At 40.5% G+C, this 26,611-nt stretch overlaps 1 protein-coding gene across 3 annotated transcripts in view; it reads left to right on the plus strand.

Annotated features, from left to right (window-relative positions):
- The window catches only part of PTPRG (protein tyrosine phosphatase receptor type G), a 725,910-nt gene that overhangs the window by 669,388 nt on the left and 29,911 nt on the right, over positions 1-26,611 (plus strand). For all 3 annotated transcript variants that reach the window (XM_060022819.1, XM_060022820.1, XM_060022821.1), the window contains 5 exons: positions 9,452-9,543; positions 16,836-16,932; positions 23,208-23,290; positions 23,480-23,614; positions 24,648-24,782. In XM_060022819.1, coding sequence (XP_059878802.1) covers positions 9,452-9,543; positions 16,836-16,932; positions 23,208-23,290; positions 23,480-23,614; positions 24,648-24,782 — 542 coding nt within the window. The remainder of the gene's footprint in view (positions 1-9,451; positions 9,544-16,835; positions 16,933-23,207; positions 23,291-23,479; positions 23,615-24,647; positions 24,783-26,611) is intronic.

Consider the following 26,611-nt stretch of genomic DNA (forward strand, 5'->3'; position numbering starts at 1 on the left):
CTCCAGAATCCTCAGAAAATGCCATCAATCGTGCCTGCCTTGCCACACCTCTGAGTAGCTGTCTTGGACCAGAAATGCTTTTGAATGTTCTCTGCTTCATTTCCCAGCAGGCTGTTTAATCACCAAGTGATTAAATACTCACAGCCCAAAGACATTTCTTTCAACATGAGTTTCTCCTGATTCTTACTCACTGGTGGTAGAAGTACGTGGAAGGAAAAATGTCTTCAGATTCACCATTGACTGAGAAATCCATTGTATCCAGTTGGGTCTCCCTTGGCATTAAGTAGGTGCATCCTTGATGAGCTGTAACACGTTTGTGAAAATGAATTACTTTAAATGCTGTAATGCAGTGTGGCGTGAAAGGACTTACCTGCCGAAACCAAAAGTGAGACTGCTCTTTCACTGTTCTCTCAGGTTTTTATAGCCAGCAACAGCCTTCACCAGGGGCATGCCTCAACAGAAAACTTATTTCACCCTTAACTGGGAAGAAGTTACCCTACATGACCTTCCTTTAAAAATCTTTCAACTTGATCACAATCTCTTATTTTTCTTAAACAAAAGTACATAGCCCTATTTAATAGTTAAATTTGTAAAGTAGTTTGTAATTTTACTTTAACAATCCATGATTGTATTTATTCTTAAGGTTTCTTCCAGTTATTACAGTGCAACTATGTCTTGCATAGGAAAAATCAATATAAGGAAAACACGATTTTTTTTGAAATCACACGTTTTTTTCACTCTATTAAAGGTCTCAGCACAATTTTTCTTTCTTGGAGACCTCCTTGGGATCATTTAAAATGATTTACCTTAAGAATTATCAAATTGTTTTCGTGTCTTAAAAATAGTAGGATATTTATAGAGCTTACATGGAATACTTATTCTGCCCACTGGATCTCACTTATATTTTATCTTTGTTCAAAACCTAGTAAGAAAGACTACTGAGCCTTAGATGTATCAGCTTATCACTTGAACCCCTCATTTGCTACGACTGATTTTTTAAAAAAGATATTTCCAGACAACGACCAGTAAACTGAACCATTATATAGATTTAAAATGTGGGCAACAGGATGAGACTGAAAATTCAGGTACTGAACTGTTGCAAAATAGAGTTCCTAGGTCATCATTGTAAAATGTGTAATATACTCTGATCCTAGAACTTATTTTACACTTAACCTTTTTCAGAAAACATCATCATCGTCATCTAATACTTACTGAGCATTTATTGATTTAAACTACGTGCTTCATTTTTCACTACAACCTTAGGGAAACAGGTGCAATCAGTATCCCCATTTCACAGATGAAGAAACTGAGGCTCAGAGACGTCATTTAATTTCCCTGAGGTTACGTGGACAAGTGGTGGAGCTAGCATTGGAATCTTTGTGTGACTTCAAAGTCCAGATGCTTAGAAATGTCTCTGCCACCTCTTGGCGTGCTGCTCTGACAGTCCTGATATCTCAAGACCTCAGGCTCCTCATTTGGATTTTGCTTCATTAAATCAAGACATTTTCAAATACATGTGACTGTTGTCTTAAATTGTTTCTGAGTTGTTGTTCTTTATCATTTTCTTCTTCTTTCACTAGCACTGACCACTTGTTTTTCCATTAAATTCTCTTTCATGCTCCATAAGAGAGTTTCATCATTGTTCTGTTGAAGTTTCCTCCATAGCAAAAATAAAATCTCTCTTCTTACCTTTGTTTCCTAGTCATTTAGTCTCTTCTTTCCTAAGAAAAAGACTCCTCCCCCATCCCACCACCAATATCTCCATTCCGTATGCAAAAGTAGGTCTGTGTGATTTAAATGCCTTGAGGAGCAACTCACAAACATGTTGAATGTTGAATAAATTTAGACACTAAATCACCAACTTTTGAATGATTCTGCTGAGGTTTAAATTCACAAATAAACAGCCCTGGTCTTGAAATCCCAAAGCATAAGGGAAGTCAATGAGATACACTGACTTTTAAAAAGTATTATAAAATAAACGGAACGTTAAGGAAAGCTTTGCTAACCTTTGCTAACCTTTCGATACTCATCTCTTGGAGACGGCAGTCTATAGGAATTTCTGAGGAATTTTGAGTTGTCAGTTTTACTAACTCTAACTGAAACTTAGGAATTTCGAATCTTCAGGGTGTTCTGGTTTAACTGGCAAAGACAGTGGTGTGAGAATTAAGACTTTTTTTTTCCTGGTCTCACCTACATCTCTGTAAAATGTGGAAATTGTAAAGCCAGTGTGGTGGCTAAGGTTAGTCATCCCGCCACATGAGAAGGAACTCCACACGCAAAAGTATTATTATCCAACAGGAAAGAGGTGCTTTTGAGGTTAAGTTCCAATCACTAGAGAGGTGACATCAATTCTTTTATTAGAAAGTGTTTAAATTGTGGTACCTGCTCCATGTATGATGCATGAGAAAAGCGGGGGATTTTCTTCCAGTTAAGTTAAATGGTGACTTCTTCAGGAGAATGAAAGGAGAGACTTCAGGCTTTCACTAATATACTAGTGAAAATATTTTTCACTAATGGGTTTTCAAAATCAAATGTTCCATGCTTACTGGTCTCCCATGGTTACTGTGGGAGGATAAAGAGTAATTGAACGTAATAACCTAGTTATCAGCCCCCTTCTAGCATTCTGTCTTCTAAGATATTGAAGTAGTCACAAATTTTTGTCCTTTAAGATCCATATTATTCTTAGCATCTACAAGTATTTTACAAGATCTAGTGTTTCCCACTTTGGGATATTCTTTTGAAACAATAAGCTTGAATAAGATTTTTGCTGTAGTTATGAATGAAGCCTTACATACAGTATGTCATCTACAAATCATATTCACCGTATTATGCCACTTATTCTTTTAGATTTTTGTTACATATAGCTTTTTAAAGCCAGAACTCAGGTCGTGAAATTAGCCCATTCATAGAGCCTGTTGAAAGGGCTTTTCCAAATGTGCATGTTGTCAAACACAAACGTCCTTATAAATGCTTTTTTTCTGGATATTAGAAAATCTAACTTTCTAATAAGAGCATTACAAAACAAAATGTTGCTGCTAACCAGTAGCTTAGAAATCCAGAAATGATTCATGCCTTTCCCGCAGTTAAAATACATCTTAATAATTTGAAGGTCACTGGCTTCAGCAGGGTGCCAGCACATAAAGGGGTTTTAAACATGCAGTTTAAAACCCTTGGGATTAAACCAACCTTGTTGGCATATTTTATTTATACAGAGATTATCTCCAAAGGAGATTCATTGGTCTTTTGACTATAATGAAGCCCTTTCTTTATTGACTTCATTGTGTCATAAATGAAAAGAGATTTCTTTTTATGGCAGGAAATAAAATGTTCCCATCTCCACAACACTCCTTGCATCCTAAGAGTCTGATTTAGACAAAAATGTATTGGTTGTGTCCTAAGTCAGGAACTAAAAATCTTGATAATCTTCTTTTACTTCCTGTTTGCTTTATCTTCCTAAGGTGACACAGGTATGTCCAAGCACAGAGAGAGGCCTGAACTTGGCCTCTGAGAGGCTGAGGGGGCAGATAAGAAGGGGACCGAGTTCCGAATATTGAGGTCTGCCCACTACAGGGGTGGTTAGCAGTCCCTGGTAACAGCCCAGTTGCGGGTCGTGGGGTTGGAGAGAGGTCTGAGCACGACTGACTGGACCCAAGTGCTGTGCTTTATAGGTTCTCCCTTCCCTCAGATCGATTTGGTTGGGATTTGGAATAGGGTTGAAGGAACTGCTAAGGATTAAATGAACTTTATGGAGATTGGCCTAAGTGACTGAAGGCCCTCCAGAATCTTAATGGTAATTTTATATGTACTCACAGCCCGCCAGAGTGACAAGCAAGCAGCGGTATTTTCTTAAACAGTCCTTAAGCCAATCAACCCCACAGCTAAGCATCTTGGCAGGAAGGTAAATCCTATGACACTTTATTCACCTGGCATCACCAAGGTGACCAGAATATCAGTGTGAATTTTCCAGGTAACCGAAGTTTACCCTTAAAGCCAAAGCGATTCGTTTCAGCCCTTTTTTGTTGTGGTTGGAGAGCATCTTTAAAATATATTCTGTGGTTCTCTACCCTCTCTAACCCTGTATGTTCCATTTAAGATCTAGAGAGGTCATGTAAGGTGGAAGAAGCCCGCTTTGGAGTCAGCCCGGCCCCGCCACTTCATGGTGACAGTAGACCTCGGCCAAGTTCTTCGGTTGTCTTAGCCACGTTTTCTACATCCATAAAATAGGGGTCATGACAGCCCCTAGATCATAGGATCATGCATGTAAAGCGATTAGCACCTAACAGTCAATCATAGCTTTGTGCATTTACTAAATGCCAAGCACTCTTGTAAGTCCTTATGTTATCTAGTTTACTGTGCATAACGCTCTGTGAGTTAGGTGCTTATGATTTCCGTTTAGAGACGAGGAAAGGGAATCACAGAGAGGTGAAGTCACACCACCGGGCAGACTGGCTCTGCCTTTTGGCACTTACTCCACTGCCTCTGGATGGCTGATACACAGGAAGCATTCCATCAATGGTGGCAGATAACAGTAACGACTACACAATTTGACCGCGTTGCAGGCTAAAGACCCTACCACCAAGCCGTGTACTGGGCTGGGCCCTCTGCAGCGCCGCCCTGTGGTGGATGTTCAGGGATGCTTGGGTGCTGATTTTTTCTTTCAAATTTCAAACCAAAAATTGCTAAGTTTTCCCCTTTTTGTTTATTTAATCTCTTGTTCCTTAAGATTAAGAGAAAGCAACTTTGGCATGGGTGATTTCCCTCTAATGGCTCTGAGGATGTAAATACAACAGAGACATAACCACAGATTTGGGAAGCAACATTTCTTTTTTTTTTTTTTACTTGAAGCATAGGTGATTTGCAGTGTTGTGTTAGTTTCTGGTGTACAGCAAAGTGATTCAGATATATATATATATATATGTATATTCTTTCATATATATATATATATTCATTCTTTTTCTCATTCTTTTCCATTATGGTTTATTACAGGATATTGAATATAGTTCCCCGTGCTATACAGTAGGACCTTGTTGTTTATCTGTTTTATATATAGTAGCTTGTATCTGCTAATCCCAAAGTCCTAATTTATCTCTCCCCCACCCCTTTCCCCTTTTGGTAACCATACCTTTGTTTTCTATGTCTGTGAGTCTGTTTCTGTTTTGGAAATAAGTTCATTTGTATCATATTTTAGATTCCACATATAAGTGATATCGTATGGTATTTGTCTTTCTCTTTCTGACTTACTATGGTAATCTCTAGGTCCATCCATGTTGCTGCAAATGGCAAAATTTCATTCTTTTTATGGCTGAGTAGTACTCCATTGTGTGTGGATAAGTAGATAGATAGATAGATAGAACATATCTTCTTCATCCATTCTTCTGTCGATGGACATTCAGGCTGTAGAAGCAACTTTTCTTCATGTTCACATACATTTTTCTTTATGTCCTGCAGTTTTGCATTTGAGGTCAACATTGACCAGCTCTTTTTTTCCTCCTTGGAATCTCTCACCTTCTTACTTTCTTCTCAGTAGACGTTCACCCTCTTCTAATGCTCTGCTTTTGATGAGAACAAACCAGAGACTAATTTCAGGCTTCATCAGAAGTAGTACATGAGGATGTTCTGTTGTGGATTGACCAAAATAAAAGACCTCTTAAACGCCAAATTTAATTCCAACCACAAAAGGCTAAAATCTTGGAACAAAGTATAAATGATATTATTTAATAACAACAGCCCAGTTTTCTGGATCCTCAACTGACTATATCAAATATTTTATAATGGCGTGATTTCGTGGGAATAGTACTTATCCCATTTTTGCCTAATTTAAACCTTTGGTGTCTGAAAGCTCTATATGTAAAAATATTGGCACAAAATTCCACAGTAACATTTTACCAGATTAACCGAGATGCTCTAATTCCTTGCCTTTCCTTGAAACTGTGCTCTGAGAATGAAGGCAGTGTGTCCCAGTGCACGGGAGCACAGGCTTTGGGCTTAACACACCAGGATTCAAATCTCAGCTCTGCCACTTAGTAATTGTGTCACTTCAGACAAGTTGCCTCAGTCTCCTTACATGTAACATGAAGACGATGACATCCTCTTTACCTAGTTCTTGTGAAGGTAAGTGTATGAAAAGCATTGAGCACAGTCCCTGGCAATCAGTAAGGTCTCTCTTCACATTTGTATCGGCTCTGTCGTTAGACCATTTCACGATAGCATAATAATCCAACCTCTAACCTGTAGTCAGTGAAAACGCCTCTACTTTGATTCCAGCTCATCTTTTGCTTTTCTTTATGTTTCTCCCCCATCACCCCTGTGTCAGCAACATTTATGTTCACCTGAGGCATCAAATCCATCCCTTTGTTGGCACTCGTCCTCGCTGGGTCATTACACACGGTTCTTGCTCTTCCTTTCTTATGTTCATTATAACAAATGTTGCCCTTGGGCAGACATCATCTCCCTAATATCTGGCTAAGTCCTAGGTGCTCAGTAAATGCCTCTTCCAGTGGTTTCCCGTTCACTGTGACCCAGACAACAGCTGTTCTCTCCCAGTCGGAGCACTCTTTGCCTTGTCTCTGTGGCCAGCTTCCACTGCCATACTCCAAGCTTCAGTTAATCTTTCTGAGCTTGTGTTCCCAACTATAAGATGAGTATGAAAATAGTACCTATCTCTTAGGGCTTTGGGGAGGAATGAGGACATGTTAATACATGTAAAGGGCACAGAAGGTGCTGGTCCGTAGTTAGTGCTACTAATAGTTGCTACGTTTGTTATTGAAACTCAGATGTATAGGTGGAAATAACATTTTACAGATGGATATCTTCTTATAACACAGGATCTCTCTGGATAAAAATTGAACAGATCAGGTCTATGATGCTGTCCTGATTGCTTGGCCTTCTGCTAGTTAATTTTATAATTATCTGGCTCATGTTGAGAGAAATTTAATAGAAAAACGATATAAGAGGAAAACTATTAGGGCTTCTAATTAGCTGTAGCCTTATATTCATCTTAATATTGAGGAAAAAAAGATTTACCGACCCCTCAGTTTCATTTATCTTGATTGAAAGACAAATAATGTGTTATCTGGGCTGCTGATGGTGGTCACTAAAGCGTGTGTGTGTGTGTGTGTGTGCGCGCGTGCGTGTGTGTGTGTGTGTGTGTGTGTGTGTGTGTGTGTGTGTGTCTGCCTGCCTGCCTGTCTGGTAGTTTTATGATGTTACTGGTGGTGCCTGGAAACCCAGAGGAGTATGATTAGACGTCTTTGGATAAAGAATCAAATTGGAGGCTAGTGAGTCGGTGATTTCCATGTACGATTATCATACTGAGCTCTGCTGGCTTTTGCTGCATCTAGCCGTGGAGGGAGCAGAGCAGCTGATCTCTGGGCATGTGTGGCGTTAGCTTGGATAGCACAGTTGAGCACTTTGCAGGAAAAAATAATAAATTGTTAACCTGAAAGCTTTTTTTTAGTGACTTGAGCTGGGCTATGCCCTTTAAAACACCGTGGTATGTACCTTGCAGAGTAAAACACCTCTAAAGCTGATGTGTTTTTTCTTATTTTGAACTAGAGTCCTCGTGCTTAATCATGGCACCATAAGTTTATTGGGAATCTCCAGTTCTAAACTATCACTATGGAATAAATATCGCCCTCAGCCTATTATACTATTAACCCCACGTCACTCTACTCTTGGAAACAGCATTGTGTCTTCCATTTCAAAATAAACAGGAGAAAAGTGTTGCCTGCGGTCTGTAGGCTGGAGTGTTTGTGGGGCTAGGTTGTGACCCATCTTATGTATGCTGCCTCCTGTCTAAAGATGAGTTTATTCTTGGGTTAATCTTTTAGAGATGCTCCAATTTTGTCCACATTAGTCCTTCTCTCAACTTAAGGTCTTTTCTTTGCCGCTTGATCATTATTGTAGACTTTGCTTACTTCTAAACATTTTAAGGGAAGTGATCAGATAATTTGGGAAATTTTTCTTGAACTGTGCATTCTGCTAAATATTCTGGGGAAACATTTTGGCTCGGTTTACTTTGTTAATGCTGGTTACATCATTATGGGAGCTATAGATTTCTTGGGCGTGCAAAATGATTGCATATTCATGAACATCTTCAATCCTGAAATATTTGTAAATAACTTGGCAATTTTTTTCATAAGGTGGCCTATTAAAATGATTAGGTCTTTAATTGTTCACACAGAAAGACTCTGTACGTACAGAGCACCCCCTATTTGATAAGTAACATTCCTCTGCTAAGCAGTTTGGATTATGAACGTTTATAAGTCACCTTAAACAAAGTATATGAGAGAGGCTTTTTTCCGCTTTAGAATGATGCAAGTTTGAAAATGTCAATAGATGCAAAAAGCCACCCTAGAGCTTTGCTCTCTCGAAAGAAAGTAGAGAAGGAATGACATAGTCAATGTTAACTGTCACCAGATGAAGAGAAATCAGATTGTCAGGCCTGGATCTATAACACTCTTGCCAAAGTAGGACCTCATTTACACATACAGATCTTCATACCCTTTGCTAAGAAAAGCATCTGTGGCAGTTTAGATGTTTGTGCGTTTGCCAAAGATCTTTCACTCTGAATAAAGTAAATGTCATGTCTGTTGTTTATCTCAAATTCAGCAGAGTATTTTTAAAAGGAAATATTTGCGGGGGAGGGGCGAGGGAAGGAGGGAAGGAGGAGGTTGGGGAGCTCCAGTTAGCGGGGTGTGGCTGTTTTCCGGCAGTAGTCAAGTAGCAGAGTGGATCTGGGTAAATCGGCTTAAAACACACTTGGGGCTCAGGAACTGAAAATGCCCTTTTGAAGTGACAACACTACAAATAAATTGCAATGTGGAGTCTTCCTGAATCTACACCTAGTCTGTCAACACCAAAAAAAAAATCCAGTTAATTCCATCAAACTGGTTATTTGGCATTGTGTAGACACAGCTGTCTTGAATGAAAATTGTGAACACTTAAACATAGACGGCATTGTACCCGAAGCCCGCTGGTACAGTGGCACCTGTCTGTAATTGTGTAAAAAGATTGCTTAGACTTCAGAGATCAGACATAGGACTTAGTTGTTCCAACTTCAAGTTGGACCCCACTGAATAGCAAGGTTTTGAAAAACGTAGGGTGTGATAACATTTCTTAACAAATAAGTACCCTTGGTAAGCTCAGAATTTTAGTTAAGAGTATGATGTGGTGAGTTAACTACGTAAGTTGCCTGGAATAGAAAGAATAAAGGTAATAGTTTAAGACCATTTTTAAAACCCTATGTAGCCTAGCATTTAGGCATTCAGAATCATAATGAGACCCTAATGTCAAGTAACTCCAGAGACTTTTCTTGAAGACATCTATTTCAGGTGATACAATTACATCGCTCTTTGCAAAAATCAAATATCTGTCTTCAGTAATCCCTTATCAGTGTTATTTGTTTATGGAAGTATTCTTTGTGACTCTGAATATTGTTTTATTCCCACAGATGACATGGAAGCCATTCCTGTCAAACAGTTTGTTAAACACATTGGTGAGCTCTATTCTAATAACCAGCATGGGTTCTCTGAGGATTTTGAGGTATGTTTCAAAACCGGAAATTCCTTTCCTGAAAGCTAACTCTCATTTTACAGGGATTTTTGTAAGCTTGAAGTGAATGTGTTTCAACCATAACAGAAGCAGTCACTGAGGAAAGTGGGGACTTGATTCTCTTTTTTCTTTTCCTTACACTTAGAGTTTTAACAGGCCCTCTTTTCCCAGTAAAAACGAGGTGAAAGGGAGTTGCTTGTGCACTTCTGCGAAAGAACAGACTTAGTGGCAGGAAAGAGGCAACCTCAGATTCTCTCTTCATCTGCATTCTAACTGGGACAGCAGTCATCCTGCAAAGGACAGGGCTTCTCATTCCGTGTGTCACTTCTGGGATGTACAAGGTATAGCAGAGACAGCAGATTTGAGGTCTGAGGGATCTGAAGCTGGCTGCACCAGGAGTGCCCTTTATTATCCTTGAGCCAGTCATTGCATTTCTGATCCCCAGTTCCCTCATTTTTAAAAATGGCACCGATGTCACCTCCAACCCCAACGATTTTGGGAAAAAAACGAATGATTAACATCCTGGAAAGTGCTGGGTTAACTGTTAAGCCCATGCAAAGGTCGATGGTTGTTTTCGTGATTATTAATCCTTGGAGAGGAGACGTGGGTGAACGCAGCCTTCTGATTTTAAGAACCGGGATGGAGGAAACAAGGTAGAGAGCAGCACGCACTACCCTGCCAGCTCTGGGTTCCGTGCCAGCTCCGCAGTGACAGGGTGTCAATGAGGAGCTATTAAACAGACTGCCCTTTTCTTCACTGAGGCGTTTCACTAAGGCACATCTCTGGCAGCAAGAGTTGTGCCGAGGAGGCCAAGTTTTCATGGCAGCTCAGCTGTCTTCTAGCTTTGTGGGTAAGTCGATTCCTTTCTGTCTCGTTTCTGCTTTCAAATGGAAATGATGGTGATGGCACTAACCTGCCCACCTCTTTTCACGGAATTGGTTCTGGGGATCACATGGAATAATGGAAGGTAAGCCCTTTGAGATCGCCCAGGAGCCCTACAGCTGGGAGGTGCAGTTATTTCGCATGGAGAAGGAGAGAGAAAAAGAGGACCAGAAGCCCCTGTCTCTGTGCAAATTTGGAGTCCCCAAAGGCCATCCTAAAGGCAGTTATACTGACAACTTGTTTTAAATTAAGTCCTTCTCCTAGCTTTTTTGTTTTTGTTTTATTTCTTGAGCAGAAGCAAAGCAACGGTGGTAGAGAGAAGGACCCCTCTGATTTATTCTGCAGTCATGTGTTTCATGGAACAAACAAAAACACGTCAAGTGTTTAACGCGGCTCTTAAATGCTGCCCCAAAAAAGGTGCCTGTCCAAGTAGAAAGCACATGAGGACAGCACATGTGTGTGGTGTTCAAGTGATTTAGTTCAATTGACTGTTGGCTGGATGACTGAGCAAGAATATTGAGGCATTTAACAATGTTGATGGTATTCGGGACAAACATCCGTCCTCTAGAGACGAGAATTTGATCAGGATGATCAAAGGCAACTCCGGTTTCTCAATTATTTATGATTTGAGACCCCAGTGCTATTCATCACAGCTGGTTTTGACACCATTTAATTATTCGAAATAATCAGCTACACCTCTGTAAACTTGATCTCACTCAAAATGGGCTTCGCTGCATCAAAATCACGCCTGTTAACAAATCCTGGGCATCTGCACCCTATTTCTGTCCTAAAAAGAAAACTGTGGCTAGAAGCTTTTGTCGCCTGTATCGAACTCTCTAGCTTAAGTATTATTCTGGTAGTTTCAGGATTGGAACAGGGAGGGCGGGGAGGAGGGAGGCTTTGTTCTACTCTTGTTATTTCACAGTCTGTCCTGGTTTGAAAGGTTTCAAATCGGGGCTATTCAGACTAGGAAGTACATCCTTTCTCCTTCAAAGGATAGTAAGACAGTCATGTAAAGGGGGAAGTGAGACATAGAAAAGCTCACTAACATACTGTCATCATCTAATTTAGGGGGAATCTGAAGTATTTTAGAAGAGTAGTAGTACTCCTTTTGGGTAGCTCTGCTAGAAAGGAATATGGTAACAGGCTCTGTAAGACGCGATCAAGGCTGTTTTAATAAACAAGAGATAGTAATAGGCTGTAAAAAGGAGGTCAGGATGAGAGATTTTGTGTAATTTAACAACAGGAAAACAAACCCCTCATATTAAGAGAGTGGTAACCTCAACCTCAGATTTCTTTTATGTGGAATAACGACGGCCAGCATCTACTTGGCACGGTTGCCTGGATTATTTCGCTCGTTCCTCAGAAATACCCCATGAGGTGCGTGCTATTTTATTGTCCCTATTTTGCAGATGAGGAAAGTTACCCGTGAGAAAACCAAGGCACTGGGTGATTCAGTTAGGAAGTGGCAGCAATAGGGTTGAAGACCAAGGCTTTCTGACTCAAGCCCACATGTTTAACCTGGATGCCCTCCAGACTCTCATGGAAGTAGTGGCCTGTAATGAGCTGAAGTCAAAGGAGAGATAACCAAGATTATCAGTGATTGTCTAAAACTGGTCATGCAGCTGATGGGCCAGTGAGTTCCTTGGCAAAAAAAGTGGCGGGGGGGGGGAGCAGTCAAAATAAGGAGCCTCCCCCCCGCAAGAGTACTGGGAGCCCAGTACATGAACTTTATGGGCCAGAGCCTTCCCAGAGGGCTGAGAAGCTCACTTATAAAAATCTTACATAACCTCTGAATAGAGGCCTAAAATTAGTCAAAGAACTAATCTTAAGATTATAGAGGAAACCACTGCACAGTGAATATTTGCCTATTAAGAGGAGTTAAAGCAACTCATTCTGCAGTTACTGAGTACCCAGCATTCTCTGAGTACCTACTATTCTCCGCAGGTACTGAGTACCTACATGGTATAAGGCACACAGATGAATTGGACAGAGAGCTTGCTCTCAGGGAGTTCAGCCTGATGGGAGAAGAAGACTAGAGTATACACAGCTAAAGTAGAAAGAGGGCAAAGCAAAATAAGTGCTAATACAGAAATGAAGTTCTGGAGGAGAGCAAAGGAGAAAGGATCCTATGCAGTTTGATTGGGTGTTTCTGCAGAAGTTCTGTTTGCCCCATCTTGATTTCAAATCTTGGAGGGAAATGGAAAAAAACAAATTTGGTGAATAGCTGTCATATGTTCAGAACTTTGCTGCTTGGAGGAGAATGAGAAATGATTCACTGGTAATTTTGAGTCTTTGTTTAGAGGTGATGCTGGAAGCAAGCTTTTGGTCCTTGTCAGATAAATTTTGGAGGCCGTTAAAAGCTGGGGACTTTATACCTCTAGCAGATTTTGCAGTCACGGGAAATAACGTCAATCCTTATGCCCGGATACTGTTCAGTGACTGTTCCCTTGGCTACCTTAGCTGACTACAACCTCACTCTTCCCCGGCCTCCCCAGTCATAATCCAGGAGGCTTCCAGAGGCACGATGCTAGCATATAATCTTTCGAGATCAGGGGAGCTCCAAGGCCCTGTGGGTCAACAGAATTAATAGGCAGGGGTCAGGAGCAGCACAGGTTTAAAGGCTGAGTGCAGAGATGAGGCCAGAGGTCCAATACCCCTTGACAAGATCCTTTGGGGGAGGATCAGGTCTGTTACAATTAGCTCCAGCTGAGCTAAATCTGGGGCAGTTGCTCATCTTAAATCAAGAGAACAAAGCTTTGTCCACCTGAGCTCATGCGCCAAGGGACCAGTGGCCACAATCGCTTTATGTAAGATGCAGAGTTCTCGTGTTGCCGATTTCACATAACAGGAGTTCCTGACAGAGGCGGAAAGCTGCAGAAAGAACGCTGCCTGCAGGATGGCAGAAAGTGGCCCCGTCGAGTTTCCGGAGCCTCGGTGACAGAATGCCAGTGTGGGTCTTAGATGTCCCACAGGAAAACATTTTAAACCCTTATCATGAAAAACATCATAGTTGGTTAAGCTGAGGTTTTTACAAAGAGTGAGAAAAAACGTGCGTTAGCCAAATTTCACAGATCGTACAGGAAAAATAATTCTATTTTATAGGCCAGCTGCAGGATGATAGACACTGTGATGTACTCTCCAAAGATGGGTTGGTTTTCTGGAGGGGAAGGCAGTCATTTTAGATAAAGACATATGGATTCGGAGGGGGGAGAGAAGGACAGGCATTCTTAGCAAGGAAGATGGCAGTGAAGCACAGAGCAGGAGGTGGTCATACGGTCTGTTCAGGGGGCATAGAGTTAAAACTGTGTGGCATTGGGAAGGGAGTAGGTGGAAAATAGGATGGGACCTTGAAAGCCTGGCTAAGGAATCTGGCGTCTCTCTAGAGGTGTCTGCGTGAGAGAACAGCAAAGTCAAAGCAGCATTTGAAGAAAATCAGGGCGGCAGTTTGTAGCCTGAGCGGAGGAGAGTAGAGGTGGGAAGATGAGTGTGGCCAGTACCTGGCGAGGACCAGCTCTGAGTCCGACACTGAACAAAGCCCTGAGCTGTGGTCATGACTTAACCTTGTGTACAACAGTCCCCTGAACACAGCTGTGGGCTGCCTGAACTCAGACACTAAGAATGTTACACACACTCGGTCTAACACTTGGTCACCAGGTCCAAAACATTTCCTTCTCAGCTTGCTTCACTGTGAAGCTGAGTAATCTGAAAGATTTCTAGATCTGTTCTGGTGGGCTTATTTTTTTTCCATGTGAGCTACCGAATGGGAGGACAGTAGGTCACCATGTGCCCTTTGGACAGCCTTTCACATCCACAACTCCAGGCAGGAGGTGATGTAGTCTGTATCATCTCCCAAGAATTCTGTGTCTGTCAGCTTTTAGTGGTTTTGTTAGTTTGTTTTTTTAAGTTATACTTTATTTTAAACCTCTTGTTCTCAGTTGGCTCTTTTCTGTGATCGTGTGCCTGTTCCTTCGCAGAATATTCATTTCGAGAATACCAGCTCTGTTATAGAGACAGTAAAGTACAAACAGGCTTAAACCTTAAACTTTTTATCAGGGTGCTGACCAGGTAACTTTACTATACACACTCTATCGGCCAGTGTCACTTCAAAAGGTTTTAACACCAATTAAAGTCACATTAACTTTGAAATGCCAGTTCTGATGGAGAAAAGACACTCCAGGATCAGGTGATATTATCAGCATCTAAATGAGTCAGGCAGTAGTACTGCAAGGAATTACAGATGACATTATTATCCACAAGACAAAATCAGAAGGCCATAGGCAAACCCCTTGGGTTCTCATAAAATCAGATTTAACATTATTTATGAGTCTCCTTTGTTTTCTGTCATTCACATAATTGGAAAAGTGAAACGGAGGCAACGGATCAGACCAAGAGTTTTAGATAACACAGAGTTTGATTGGCCATATTGAATGGCTGCTTTAAACAGTACGGACAGCTGCTCCCACGCAGGCTTGGTCAATTGCATTAGACTATAATAGAGGCCCCACCTCAGTCCCTAGTGTGTGGTCAGAGCCACACAATGGGAAAAAAAATATCGATAAACAAAGCGAATCTCAAACTAAGGTACTAAGAGCTGAAAGCTCAGCACAAGATATCTGAGCAGCTCAGCCCTGAAGAGGTACATGCCAAAGGTATGACCTTCAAAACCCAGGAACCAAAGTACGTCAGCTTATTTCACGGATTTGTGTACAGATTGAATTAATGTCTTCCAGAATACAAATCCATTTTCAAAGGTTTTCGGGCCCTGAAACTCTTCAGAAGAGCACATGTCAGGCTTTCGAGGCAGTTCTAAAAGGCAAATATTCTGAGTAGGGCTAGCGTTGCTTCTGTTCTTGGAGATGTTAAGATGTCAGACTCGTTCCATTGCGCTCACGTTTTATTATCTGTTTTAGAGAAAAGAGCCAAAGGCAGCCTTAAGGCCCTTTAAACCAGCATTTGCCAAACTGTAGGTTATAAACCATTTTAGATAGAATAGCAAGTATCAGAGTTTATCACATTTAGTAAAAGTAAGAAAAGATAAAGGATTGTCATGAAACGCACACTTTTCCCAGAGAGGTGTGTTGAATTAATGCCTGTGGGTCTTTTTTTTCTTTGCTTCCTTCTTCCTTCCTTCCTTCCTTCCTTCCCTCCCTCCCTCCCTCCCTCCCTTCCTCCCTCCCTCCCTCCTTCCCTCCCTCCCTTCCTTCCACTGGGAATGCCTGCAATTATGAAAAACAATATATATCCTCCAGGAATCGGGTGTACATGAATATGGTTTCTTTGAATAGTTAGTGACCCATTGTTTTTATACCTTGGTTAAGTTCTTTGATCACAGTGAGTTCCTCCTAAGTACTTTGCAAATATGAAAGACAGCCAGTTCCTTGTTTCATTATGCGTGATGTAAATGCTGTGGAAATCATCCATAATTGCTATGCAACTCCTTTGTGAAGAAAAGTCTGCACGCTCGTAAACTCTGTTACATCTGTTACGTGTAAAACATTTCTCCTGATCATCTTGTGTCACTTTGCCCCTGCTCTTTGCCGCAGCTGTGCGCTGCTAATGACTTCCCTTATTAGTTCGCGCCAGTGCAGTCTGGGGTTTGAAGCACACAGTGTAGAAAAATGTGGCTTTTTAGCAATCTTGTATTAGGCTAATGGATGATGTTTCTATCCATGGCAAAGGTGACGGGAGAGGAGAGTTGCTTCTCCCACTGCTGTTTTTCTAAAGAAGGATAATGTAAATAAATTCAGAGTTAACAAATAAGGCATCAGAGCCATATATATTTGAGCCAGATATGACAACTGTTTAAGTTCTATTAGTGTCGTTTCAGGGCTGAGTACAGTCAGTCTGTGGTCTGTTAGTTATAAAACGAGGCTGTAAGGACTATAATATAAGCATATTGCAAACCATGGTGGAGATTATTCTTCTGCCTGAAATAGTCCTGTTCATCCTTTAAGGCCCGGGGGGAATCATCTCCTCCTGTCTAAAGCCTTCCTCTGTGTTCCCGTCAGTTTCTTAAGGCCTCTTTTCTACTAATCACATTTGACTGTCATCATCCTGTTACATGTTGTTCTCAGTCATCTGACTGTGACATATTCAAAAGGAGATAACTATTTTGTAATCCCCATGCCTAGGTCAAAATCTGGAATAAAGTAGCTGATTGATGAATTAGTAAAGAATGAAATCCTTTTATTTTGTTCACATCTTCCATACGTTTGTTATTAGTATGTCTGTAATCATTTCTGAAGTTGAGTTTGGGGAGGTAACGGTGGCCCGTGGCTGGGAAGTGTATACTCTGTGCTTTTGGATGTAAATAGTTCCTTTCTTTCTACGACCTTGTTGTCAAACGTCTAAAGCGTGTCTAAAAATCTTGGAAATCTCGATGTTTGTTTTCTTCTCTAGAGGTCCAGCGCTGTACAGCCGATATGAACATCACTGCAGAACATTCTAATCATCCAGATAACAAGCACAAAAACAGATACATCAACATTTTAGCATGTGAGTAATAAACTTTAAACTATCTTCAACTGCGGGGAAATGAAATCTTCCTGCTGGGTAGAAGCTGAAAGGCAAGCAATCAGAATCAGGATGCCAAGAGAAAATTACACTTGCAAGTTAACCTCTCATTAGCCCATCTTCAACAGTGTGGAAGAAGAAGTGGGGACACTCTGCCCGCTGAGTCTTTCACGAAGCTGTCAGATCTCTGCTTAATAATCAGGTGATCGAAGGAAATGTTCTGAGCTTTACTGTTTTTACATGAAGTGATTTCATATCCGATGCTGGGAACCAAACTGTAATGTCATGTCGCTCTCTTGACATTGTTCTTAACCAATGAGAGCCAAGTCTTTTAACACAAATGGAAATACTGGGAACTGAATCAAGGAAGTTGAATTTCCAAGCAGTCTCTCTAAGATTAGGTAGTTAGTTTATACCAGTCCTTGTGGCCCACGTGCTTAGTCCTGTCCAAAACATTTCCAGGGTCAAGAATACCCTGGAAGTTCAGGACGCAAACAAATAAGTGTTCTTCTTACAGAGCCTCAAAGAATACCCTAAGAGGACAGGCTGTTTCTGTGGCTAGAAGGCCACTTTTTGTAGACACCGTGGCTTGGGTCACTGGCTGAAGGTATACACTTCTGTATTAAGGGCAGGGGCACAGATGTTTATGGTTAACATAACACTATGGTAAAGAACACAGTACTTGCCATTTTATGTAATAGCGCATTTAAATCAGACACTTAAATCTGCACGCTACTATAGATAGTTTTTTTAAACAATATTTTAGTGAGATATAATTCACATGCCATATAAAATTCACCCATTTTCACGTTAATTTGAAGTTAAATTTTAAGTGACTTCCAGTGTTTTTTATTATCAACACAGAGTTGTACAACCATCACCACCATCTAATTTTAGAACATTTTCAGGACCCCAACAAGAAACTTCCTTACCCGTGAGCAGTCACTCCCAATTCCTCCCTCTCCCAAAGTCCCTAGAAACCACGTACCTACTTTCTTTCTCTGTGTGTTTGCCTATTTTGGGTATTGCATATAAATGGAATCATACAATACATGGCCTTTTGTGTCACTTCTACTTGGCATGATGTTTTTAAGGTATACCCATGGTGTGGCTTATATCACTACTTCATTCCTTTATCACTACTTCATTCCTTTTTATGGCCGAATAATAATACTCTGTGCTATGGATATACCACGTATTAATTTCTCATTTGTTGGACATTTGAGCTGTTTCTACTTTTTGACTATTATGAAGAAGGCTGCTATGAACATTTGTGTACAAGGTTTTGTACGGACATATATTTTCAACTCTCTTGGGTATATACTTAGCAATTGAATAGCCAGGTCATATGGTAACTTTATGTGTAACATTTTGAAGAACTTCCCAACTGTTTACCGAAGTGGCTACACCATTTTACATTCCCAGCAGCAATATATGCAGGTTCCAACGTTTCCACATCCTTGCCAACACTTGTTACTATGTTTTTTTGATAATAGCCATCCTAATGAGTGTGAAGTCATATCTCACAGTAGTTTTGATTTGCATTTCCCTAATGATTGATAGATGATGAACATCTATTCATGTATTTATTGGCCACCTGTATATCTTCTTTGGAGAAATGTCTGTTAAGATCCTTTGCCCAGTTTTTAATTGGATTACTTGTCTTTCTGTTGTTGAGTTCTTTATAGATTCTAGATACAAATCCCTTATCAGATATATAGTTTGCAAGTATTTTCTTCTATTCTGTGCATTGTCTTTTCACTTTCTTGATGATGTCCTTTGAAGTACAGATTTTTAAAATTTTGGTGAAATTCAGTGTATTTTTCTTTGGTTGCCTGTGGTCTTGTTCTCACATCCGAAGAGCCAGTGCCTAATCCAAGATCATGAATATTTACACCTGTCATCACAGTTTTCTGGTCTTAGCTCTTACATTTACGTCTTTGATCCATTTGAGTTAATTTATGTATATGGTGTGAGGTAGGGGTCCAGGTTCATTCTTCTACATGTTGATATCCAGTTGTCCCAGCACCATTTGTTGAAAAGACTCTTCTTTCCCCCATTGAGTTGTCTTAGCACCCCACCAAAAATCAACTGACCATAAGTGTGAGGGTTTATTTCCAGACTTTCCTTTCTTTTTCATTAATCTGTATGTCTATCCTTATGTCATTGCCGCACTTGTCTTGATTACTGACTTTGTGATAAGTTTTGAAATTGGAAACTGTGAGTCCTCCAACTTTGCTCTTCTTTTTCAAGGTTGTTGAGGCTATTCTGGATCCCTTGTGCTTTCATATAAATTTCAGGATCAACCTATTACTGCAAAAAATGTAGCTGGGATTTTAATATGGATTATTTTGAATCTATAGATGAATATGGGGGAGCATTGCCATCTTAACAAAATTAGGTCTGCCAATTTATGAAGATGGGATGTCTTTCCATTTACATAGATCATCTTTTATTCCTTTCAGCAATCTGCATTTTACAAGTGTTGTGCTTTTGTTAAATTTATTTCTAAGTATTTTATTCTTTTGGATGGAATTGTTTACTTGATATTTTCAGATTGTTCACTGCTAGCATATGGAAATATAATTGATTTTTGTATGTTATGTTGATCTTGTATCTAACCACCTTGACTGAACTCATTAGTTCTAACAGTTGTGACCCTTGTTATTTTCTATATTTTTGTTAATAGCCACTCTAACAGGTGTGAGGTGATATCTCATCATGGTTTTGCTATGCATCTCCCTGAAGATTAGTGATGTTGAGCAACTTTTCATGTACCCATTGGCCACCTATATGTTTTCTTTGGAAACATGGATATTTAGGTCCTCTGCCCATATTTTAACTGATTGCTCGTTTTGCTAGCTATTGATTTGTGTGAGTTATTTATATATTTTGGATGTCAACCCCTCATCAGATACATGATTTGCAAATATTTTCTCCCCCTCGGTAAGCTGCCTTTTCATTTTGTTGATGGTTTCCTTTGCTGTGCAGAAACTGTTTAGTTTGATGTAGTTCCACTTGTTTATTTTTGCTTTTGTTGCTTTTGGTTTTGGTGTCAGATTGAAAAAAATCACTGCCAAGACTTATGTCAAGGAGCTTTTTTTCTCTGTTGTTTTTTCCTAGGAGTTTTATGATTTCAGGTCTTAAATTCAAGGCTTTAATCCATGTCGAGTTAATTTTTATGTATGGTGGACTGTAGTGGTCCAGTTTCATTCTTTTGCATGTGGCTGTCCACTTTTCCCAACACTGTTTATTGAAGAGAGTGTCCTTTCCCCATTGTATATTCCTGGCCCTTTTGTCATAAACCAGTGGACCATATATGTGTGGGTTTATTTATGGGCTCTCTACTCTGTTCCATTGATCTGTGTGTCTGTTTTTATTGCCAGTACCATACTGTTTTAATTATTATAGCTCTGTAATACAATTTGAAGTCAGGGGGTGTGATGCCTCCAGCTTTGTCCTTCTTTCTCAAGGTGGCTTTGGCTATTTGAGGTCTTTTATGGTTCCACACACATTTTAGGATTGTTTGTTCTATTTACGTGAAAAAATGCCATTGGAATTTTGATAGGTATGGCATTGAATCTGTAGATTGCTTTGGGTAGTAGTATGGACATGTTAACAATATTAATTCTTCCAATCCATGAGCATGGACTATCTTTCCATTTATTTGTGTCTTCTTCAGTTTCTTTTATTAATGTCTTAGAGTTTTCAATACACAGGTCTTTCACCTCCTTGGTTAAGTTTATTCCTAGGTGTTTTGTTCTTTCTGATGCAATTGTAAATGGGATTGTTTTCTCAATTTCTCTTTCTGACAGTTCATTATTACTGTATAGAAATTCAATCGATTTTTGTGTATTGATTTAGTATCCTGCAACTTTACTGAATTCATTTATTCCAACAGTTTTTTGATGAAGTCTTTAGCATTTTCTATATGTAATGTCAGGTCATCTGCAAATAGTGCCAGTTTTACTTCTTCCTGTCTAATTTGGATGCTTTTTATTTCTCTTTCTTGCCTAACTGCACTGGCTAGGACTTCTAATACCATGATAAATAAAAATGGCAAGAGTGGACATCCTTATCTTGTTCCCAGTCTCAGAGGAAAAGCTTTCAGCTTTTCACCATTGAGTATGATGTTAGCTGTGGAGTTGTCATATATGACCTTAGGGTCTCTATATACAGGATCATGTCATCTGTGATTGTAGTTTTACGTCTTCTAGAAAACGTTTTAAAAGAACCAAGAGTCATTTTTGAATGAGAGTATTTGTTTCAGTTACCTGAGAGAATGAGGAGAAGAAAAAGAAGAGAACAAGAAAGAAGAGTAAAACTTTTCTTTTCTTGCCAGTCTTTGGATAGATTGACTCTGGCAGTATTTGTCGGCCAAGCCAGTCAAGGCTCACCTCCCTGAGACTGTGAGGACTTGTCCATTTATAGACCTCATTTCTAAGCATATGTCAGTCAGAGATATACACGTGTATATGCCTTGCATATGTCCACACACATCACTGTCCACCATAGCAACCTCTACTTCTAGTGAGCTCACTGCCTTAGCTAAAACTATGTGGCAGAGAAGAGGGAGGAAATCAAGGCAACTTCTGTGTGATGTGCCCAAGGGTTATCGTGTTTTGTCACAAAACCACCAGGTCTTCGTAGACATGTTTGTACTTTCACAAGTTCATTTGAGGTTTTACTTTCACAAATTCAGATTAGATGTGGTTTTATTTCCGTAAGTTCGGAGAGCTGGGTTTTGGTGCTCTCTTGGTCACTTGGTCAGACTCTGGGCACATCACCCGGCACCTTGGTCTACCCCTATATTAACGCCTTTATATAGCAAAGAGTAGCATGGAAATGTTATGGAACAAGTGAAATCAGTCCATGAATGTGCCTGGAACACAATACAGGAAGAGCGTTCTCTCACGGAGCCATCACAGCTTTCAAGGCACACGTGGATGCCACCTCCAGTATTGATCTTTTTAGCTAGTCTGTTACCTTTTTGATGAAATATGAATTGTGCAACTTGAGGAACACGTGTTCCTCTTTGTCAGTCTGAGAAGTAACAATATAATGCTCCTAAGGCATAGGATCCAGATGCCCTAGGAGAGTATTTTCAGTTGGGGCCCATTTATATCAGGCAGCCCCTGTTCAGATTCACTGCAGTCTGAGAGTTTGTCAGCACAACAAAAGCAATTCACAGTTCCAAGAATGTGGAGGGCTTTCCAAAAGTGCTTGATATAGTCTGGGGTCAGCAATGTCTAGGCTAATCCACTCATTGGACTTCTTTTCGAGCTAGCCTTTTACGATCATGATTATAAATAGAAATGGAAATCGGGCTTTTGCCCATTCTCTTTCTAGCTAGGGAAAAATAAAAGTATGACCTCAGCTTTCTTTTGTTTGTTATCCTATAAATACAAGCTCATTCTGTTGGGCAACCAGAGGCACATATCACCACTCACCTTTTGTTCGTAGGGGAAGGTTAAGTGGATCTTAAGTCTGATCATGGACTTCAGATTCCGGTGAAGCGATTACTCTTAGAAGCAAGCTCTGGCTCCCTCAATTATTCGGGGTCTGCTGGGGTGATGGGGAGTCCAGCTGAGTTTAGCAATGGCACCTCCGGAAAATAGATGTTCTGGACTTGATCTAATAAAATCACCTTTTTATATTTGTATCAGTGGGGAGGGGGTGGGGCATGAGTAAGCAAAGGCCTTGGAAACTGGTTTTAAAATATAGGATGAGGGGGGCTTCCCTGGTGGCGCAGTGGTTGAGAGTCTGCCTGCCGATGCAGGGGATGGGAGTTCATGACCCGGTCCGGGAAGATCCCACGTGCCGCGGAGCGGCTGGGCCCGTGAGCCATGGCTGCTGAGCCTGTGCGTCCGGAGCCTGTGCTCTGCAACGGGAGAGGCCACAACAGTGAGAGGCCCGCGTACTGCAAAAAGAAAAAAAAATATATATATATATATAGGATGAGGAAATCTGGGAGGGTTGCAACTTGAATTGTTTTACATGAACTAATAAGGACCACAATTTGTATTTCTTGCATATTAGCACTCACAGGTCAGAGCATGAGGTAGGAGTGTCCCTGTGGTTTGGAGATGGGTTTGAATGCTGTAGCTTTGAATTTTTAGTTGTTCTTCTGCCAGAAGGTTTCTCAGGCCACTCTGGGAGATGCCATGTTGCCTCTTTGCCTTGTTTTGTGCTTTAGAATGCTGCTAGTTTTCGAATTAATACATTTTGTTTTTGCTTTTTTTTCTTATCCTCTGTAGATGATCACAGTAGGGTGAAGTTAAGACCTTTACCAGGAAAAGACTCTAAGCACAGCGACTACATTAATGCAAACTATGTCGATGTAAGTCAGAAATGTTTTTATAAACCTGTTTCTGATAAATGAAGGGTGCTGCAGAGACTGTTGAATGTGTTTTCATACCGCACAGAGCTCACATGAGAAGCACAGCCTACTCAATACGGAAGGCACTTGAATTATTAACTGGTCTGTGATACTGCTTTCATCTTACTTTGTGCTGTGTCATCTTTGAAGGGTTACAACAAAGCGAAAGCCTACATCGCCACCCAGGGACCGTTAAAGTCTACGTTTGAAGATTTCTGGAGGATGATTTGGGAACAAAACACTGGAATCATTGTCATGATTACGAACCTTGTGGAAAAAGGAAGAGTAAGAGCTTGTTGGCTTAATCGTGTACCTTCATTCAAAAAGATATTTGTGGAGTACCGCTGTAGGGTAGAAACTTGGCAAGGCCGAAAGAGTTAGAGAAGTGAGAAGTGGCCTCCCTGCCAGGAAAGTGAGCTAGGCACTTACCAGAGTGGATTAAACATGATGATTGAGGTGAATAGGGTATTAATTGGGGGCGGGGGGGTGCTGCAAAACACAGGAATGCATCCTCTAGTACGGAGATTTTTTTAAAGAGTTAATATTTGAGGTGAGATTTGAACAGTGAAAGAGGAGGAGGAAGAGTTACACAGGCTCGAAAAGAGAAGGAAGGACGTTCCAAGTATCTGGGAGAGAAAGAACAAAAGCAGGGACGTTGGAAGAAACAGTTTAGTCAAGGAACTACTAATAGTTCACACTGGGGGAGTAAAGACTGCTTAAACACCTTGACCATCACTAAGAGAACCTTTTTTTAAGATGATGATTCATATGTTAACTTCATTGGGTTATGAGCTGACATTAGACGTGAATTTAAGCTGGAATAAGGATCCAGGCTCTGGTTGGTTACTCAGAGTCACTACTGCTTCACTTTGACGGTGGAATCCCTGTTTTGCCTTTGGTGACCCAGTCTTTAACACGAAGGCTCTCACAGTTACAAGAGACTTTGTGTTAACTGTGAATGCAGGCCAGCCTCCCAAAATGACACTTAAACTCCCTTGATAACATATCCTACCCACATTTCGTAGAGGTCAAATATACAGGATTTTTCTTAGACCTTCTTTTAAAGTACATCGTGTGTTGAAGGATGATCGCGAACACTAGGCCCATTTCTCAAGTGATCTTGCCCAAACGTGTCCCAAGATTAACCTCTTCAGAGGTCACATCTGCCTGCAAGGCCTTCAGCCCATGCATTCCTTTTTTAGTCAACCACGTGGTGATATGGCCTGTGTCTCCACACCATCATTTGAAACCACATTATCAACATTGGAATTGTGACATCAATTGCAGTTATAATTTACAGCTTTTTTCTTTTCTGCAGCGAAAATGTGATCAGTATTGGCCCACAGAGAACAGTGAGGAGTATGGAAACATTATTGTCACACTGAAGAGCACAAAAGTACACGCCTGCTATACTGTTCGTCGTTTTTCAGTCCGAAATACAAAAGTGAAAAAGGTACTGAAGGAGTTGGGTGGGCTGCCAGGGCATCTCTTTTTAAACTAGTATGAAAATTACTGTGCGACTAAGGCCAACTCTCGTAACCAACTTGGTTTTTAAAAAAGTATTTTTGAAACATTTTTTTCACAACTCTTTTGATTGACATCAGTGTATGGTGTGAAAGATACTGGCAAAGCACATAATAGAATTTAACTGGCCTGATTGAGTTCTTTAATCTCTTCATGAAAGAGGCTTCATTTGGGGGGAAAGAAAAAGGTCCTCTGAGGTTTTGGTAACCAGCAAATACGGCAGCATCTGTTTGTTTGGTGATGCAGCTTTTTAATTCCAATTTTCTGACAGCTTTAAAGCATTGTTTCCCAAAGTGTGTCCCAAGGGATACTAGCCCTGCAAGGTGCTTGCAGAAATCAAATTCTGTGCTTCAGTAAGTATGGAAAATGAATGCCACGTAGTACGTATTCCCCCTTAGAAATTTACAAGGAACACAAGTACCGAGAGTGCTAGAGTTAAGAAACTGATACAACTTGGTCGTGTTTCCTAATGTGACTTAACAGTAAAACCCTTCTCTGTAGCAGAACTGTTACCATCGTGAGAATTACACCTTGTGGAAATGGTGCTTTCAAGTTATCTCAGTTTCTCTTGTTGAAAATCCACTGTCCCATCGAGACTCATAGATCGCTGTAGCAGTATTATGAACTCAAGACAGGTGCTCATTAGGAAAATGTGAAGTAGTACTCTACAGAGGTTTAGGTATGGGAGTTGTTTGTAGCAGTGGTTCCTAATTTATTTTTTTAGTCTTGGACATCTTGGAGAATGTGATAAAACTGCGTCCCTCTTGCCCCAGAAGAATTCACATTTACCGAGATTTTTATACGCACTGTCAGTGGCTCTGAAGCCCATTTGTGATCCAAGGTTAACAGTCCTTTCTGTGTATAGTTTGTTTCCAAGAATAGCAGAAGTATATAAAAATCAGCTGCACTGTTTTTATCTGTGTTCTCTGTAATAGAGCTGTTAACTGGCTCAAGCTAACCAGTAACTCATTAAGTACAGTGTCCATTACTCACGGAAGCACCTCAGGTTATTTAAACACGACCCACTTACTCTTATTTTAGAAACAGCTTAAGCCAGAGGAGCAAGTCTAATAGGAACGTTAGGTGTTTTGCACACTGACCATCGTAACTGCAAATGCGGAAGAAATAGGAAAATGAGGGGTAACAGAAGAATTAAGAAATCAAAGACATCCAAAGGCCTTGTAGCACAGGGCCAGACACCCTACAAGGTTCAGTGTCAATGGATTAATGACCCTGAATCATCAAAAAAAAATTTTTTTATTTTAGAGGTATTGGTAATTTAAAAAAAAAAAATCACAGCAAGTGATCTATTTGGGGAAATTTTTCATCCAAAGTGGTTCAAGTGTAAAAAGTGCAGCCACTTAAATGAATTCTTCAGAGTAGTGTTCCTTTATGAAAGTGACAGATAAATTGATTGTTGCCTTTGACTCTAGAGATTTCGAACCACTTGTCACTTAGGATCCTCCCCACACCTCCTGGAGAGTGTACGGCACGAGCACTCTGGCTCCTAAAGGTCCAGTCCGGACAGTGGAGAAAGAATGTGAGTCCCGGCCCACAGTCAGATGAGTTGGGGCATCTCAAATGCTGCCAGGAAGTGGAGGCCTTGTAGGCAAATTACAAAGTGCTTGGATCGGTCCAGATCCAGAAAACCGATACTAAACATTCATTCTTGGTACAGTCTTAACCCATTTTCTCTTCCAAGAGATGTCTGATCCTTCTATGCACCCAGGTCATGTCTCCATTTTGGGCATGAGAGGG

This window comes from Delphinus delphis, chromosome 10, assembly GCF_949987515.2.
Source record: "Delphinus delphis chromosome 10, mDelDel1.2, whole genome shotgun sequence".
NCBI classification, from domain to species: domain Eukaryota; kingdom Metazoa; phylum Chordata; class Mammalia; order Artiodactyla; family Delphinidae; genus Delphinus; species Delphinus delphis.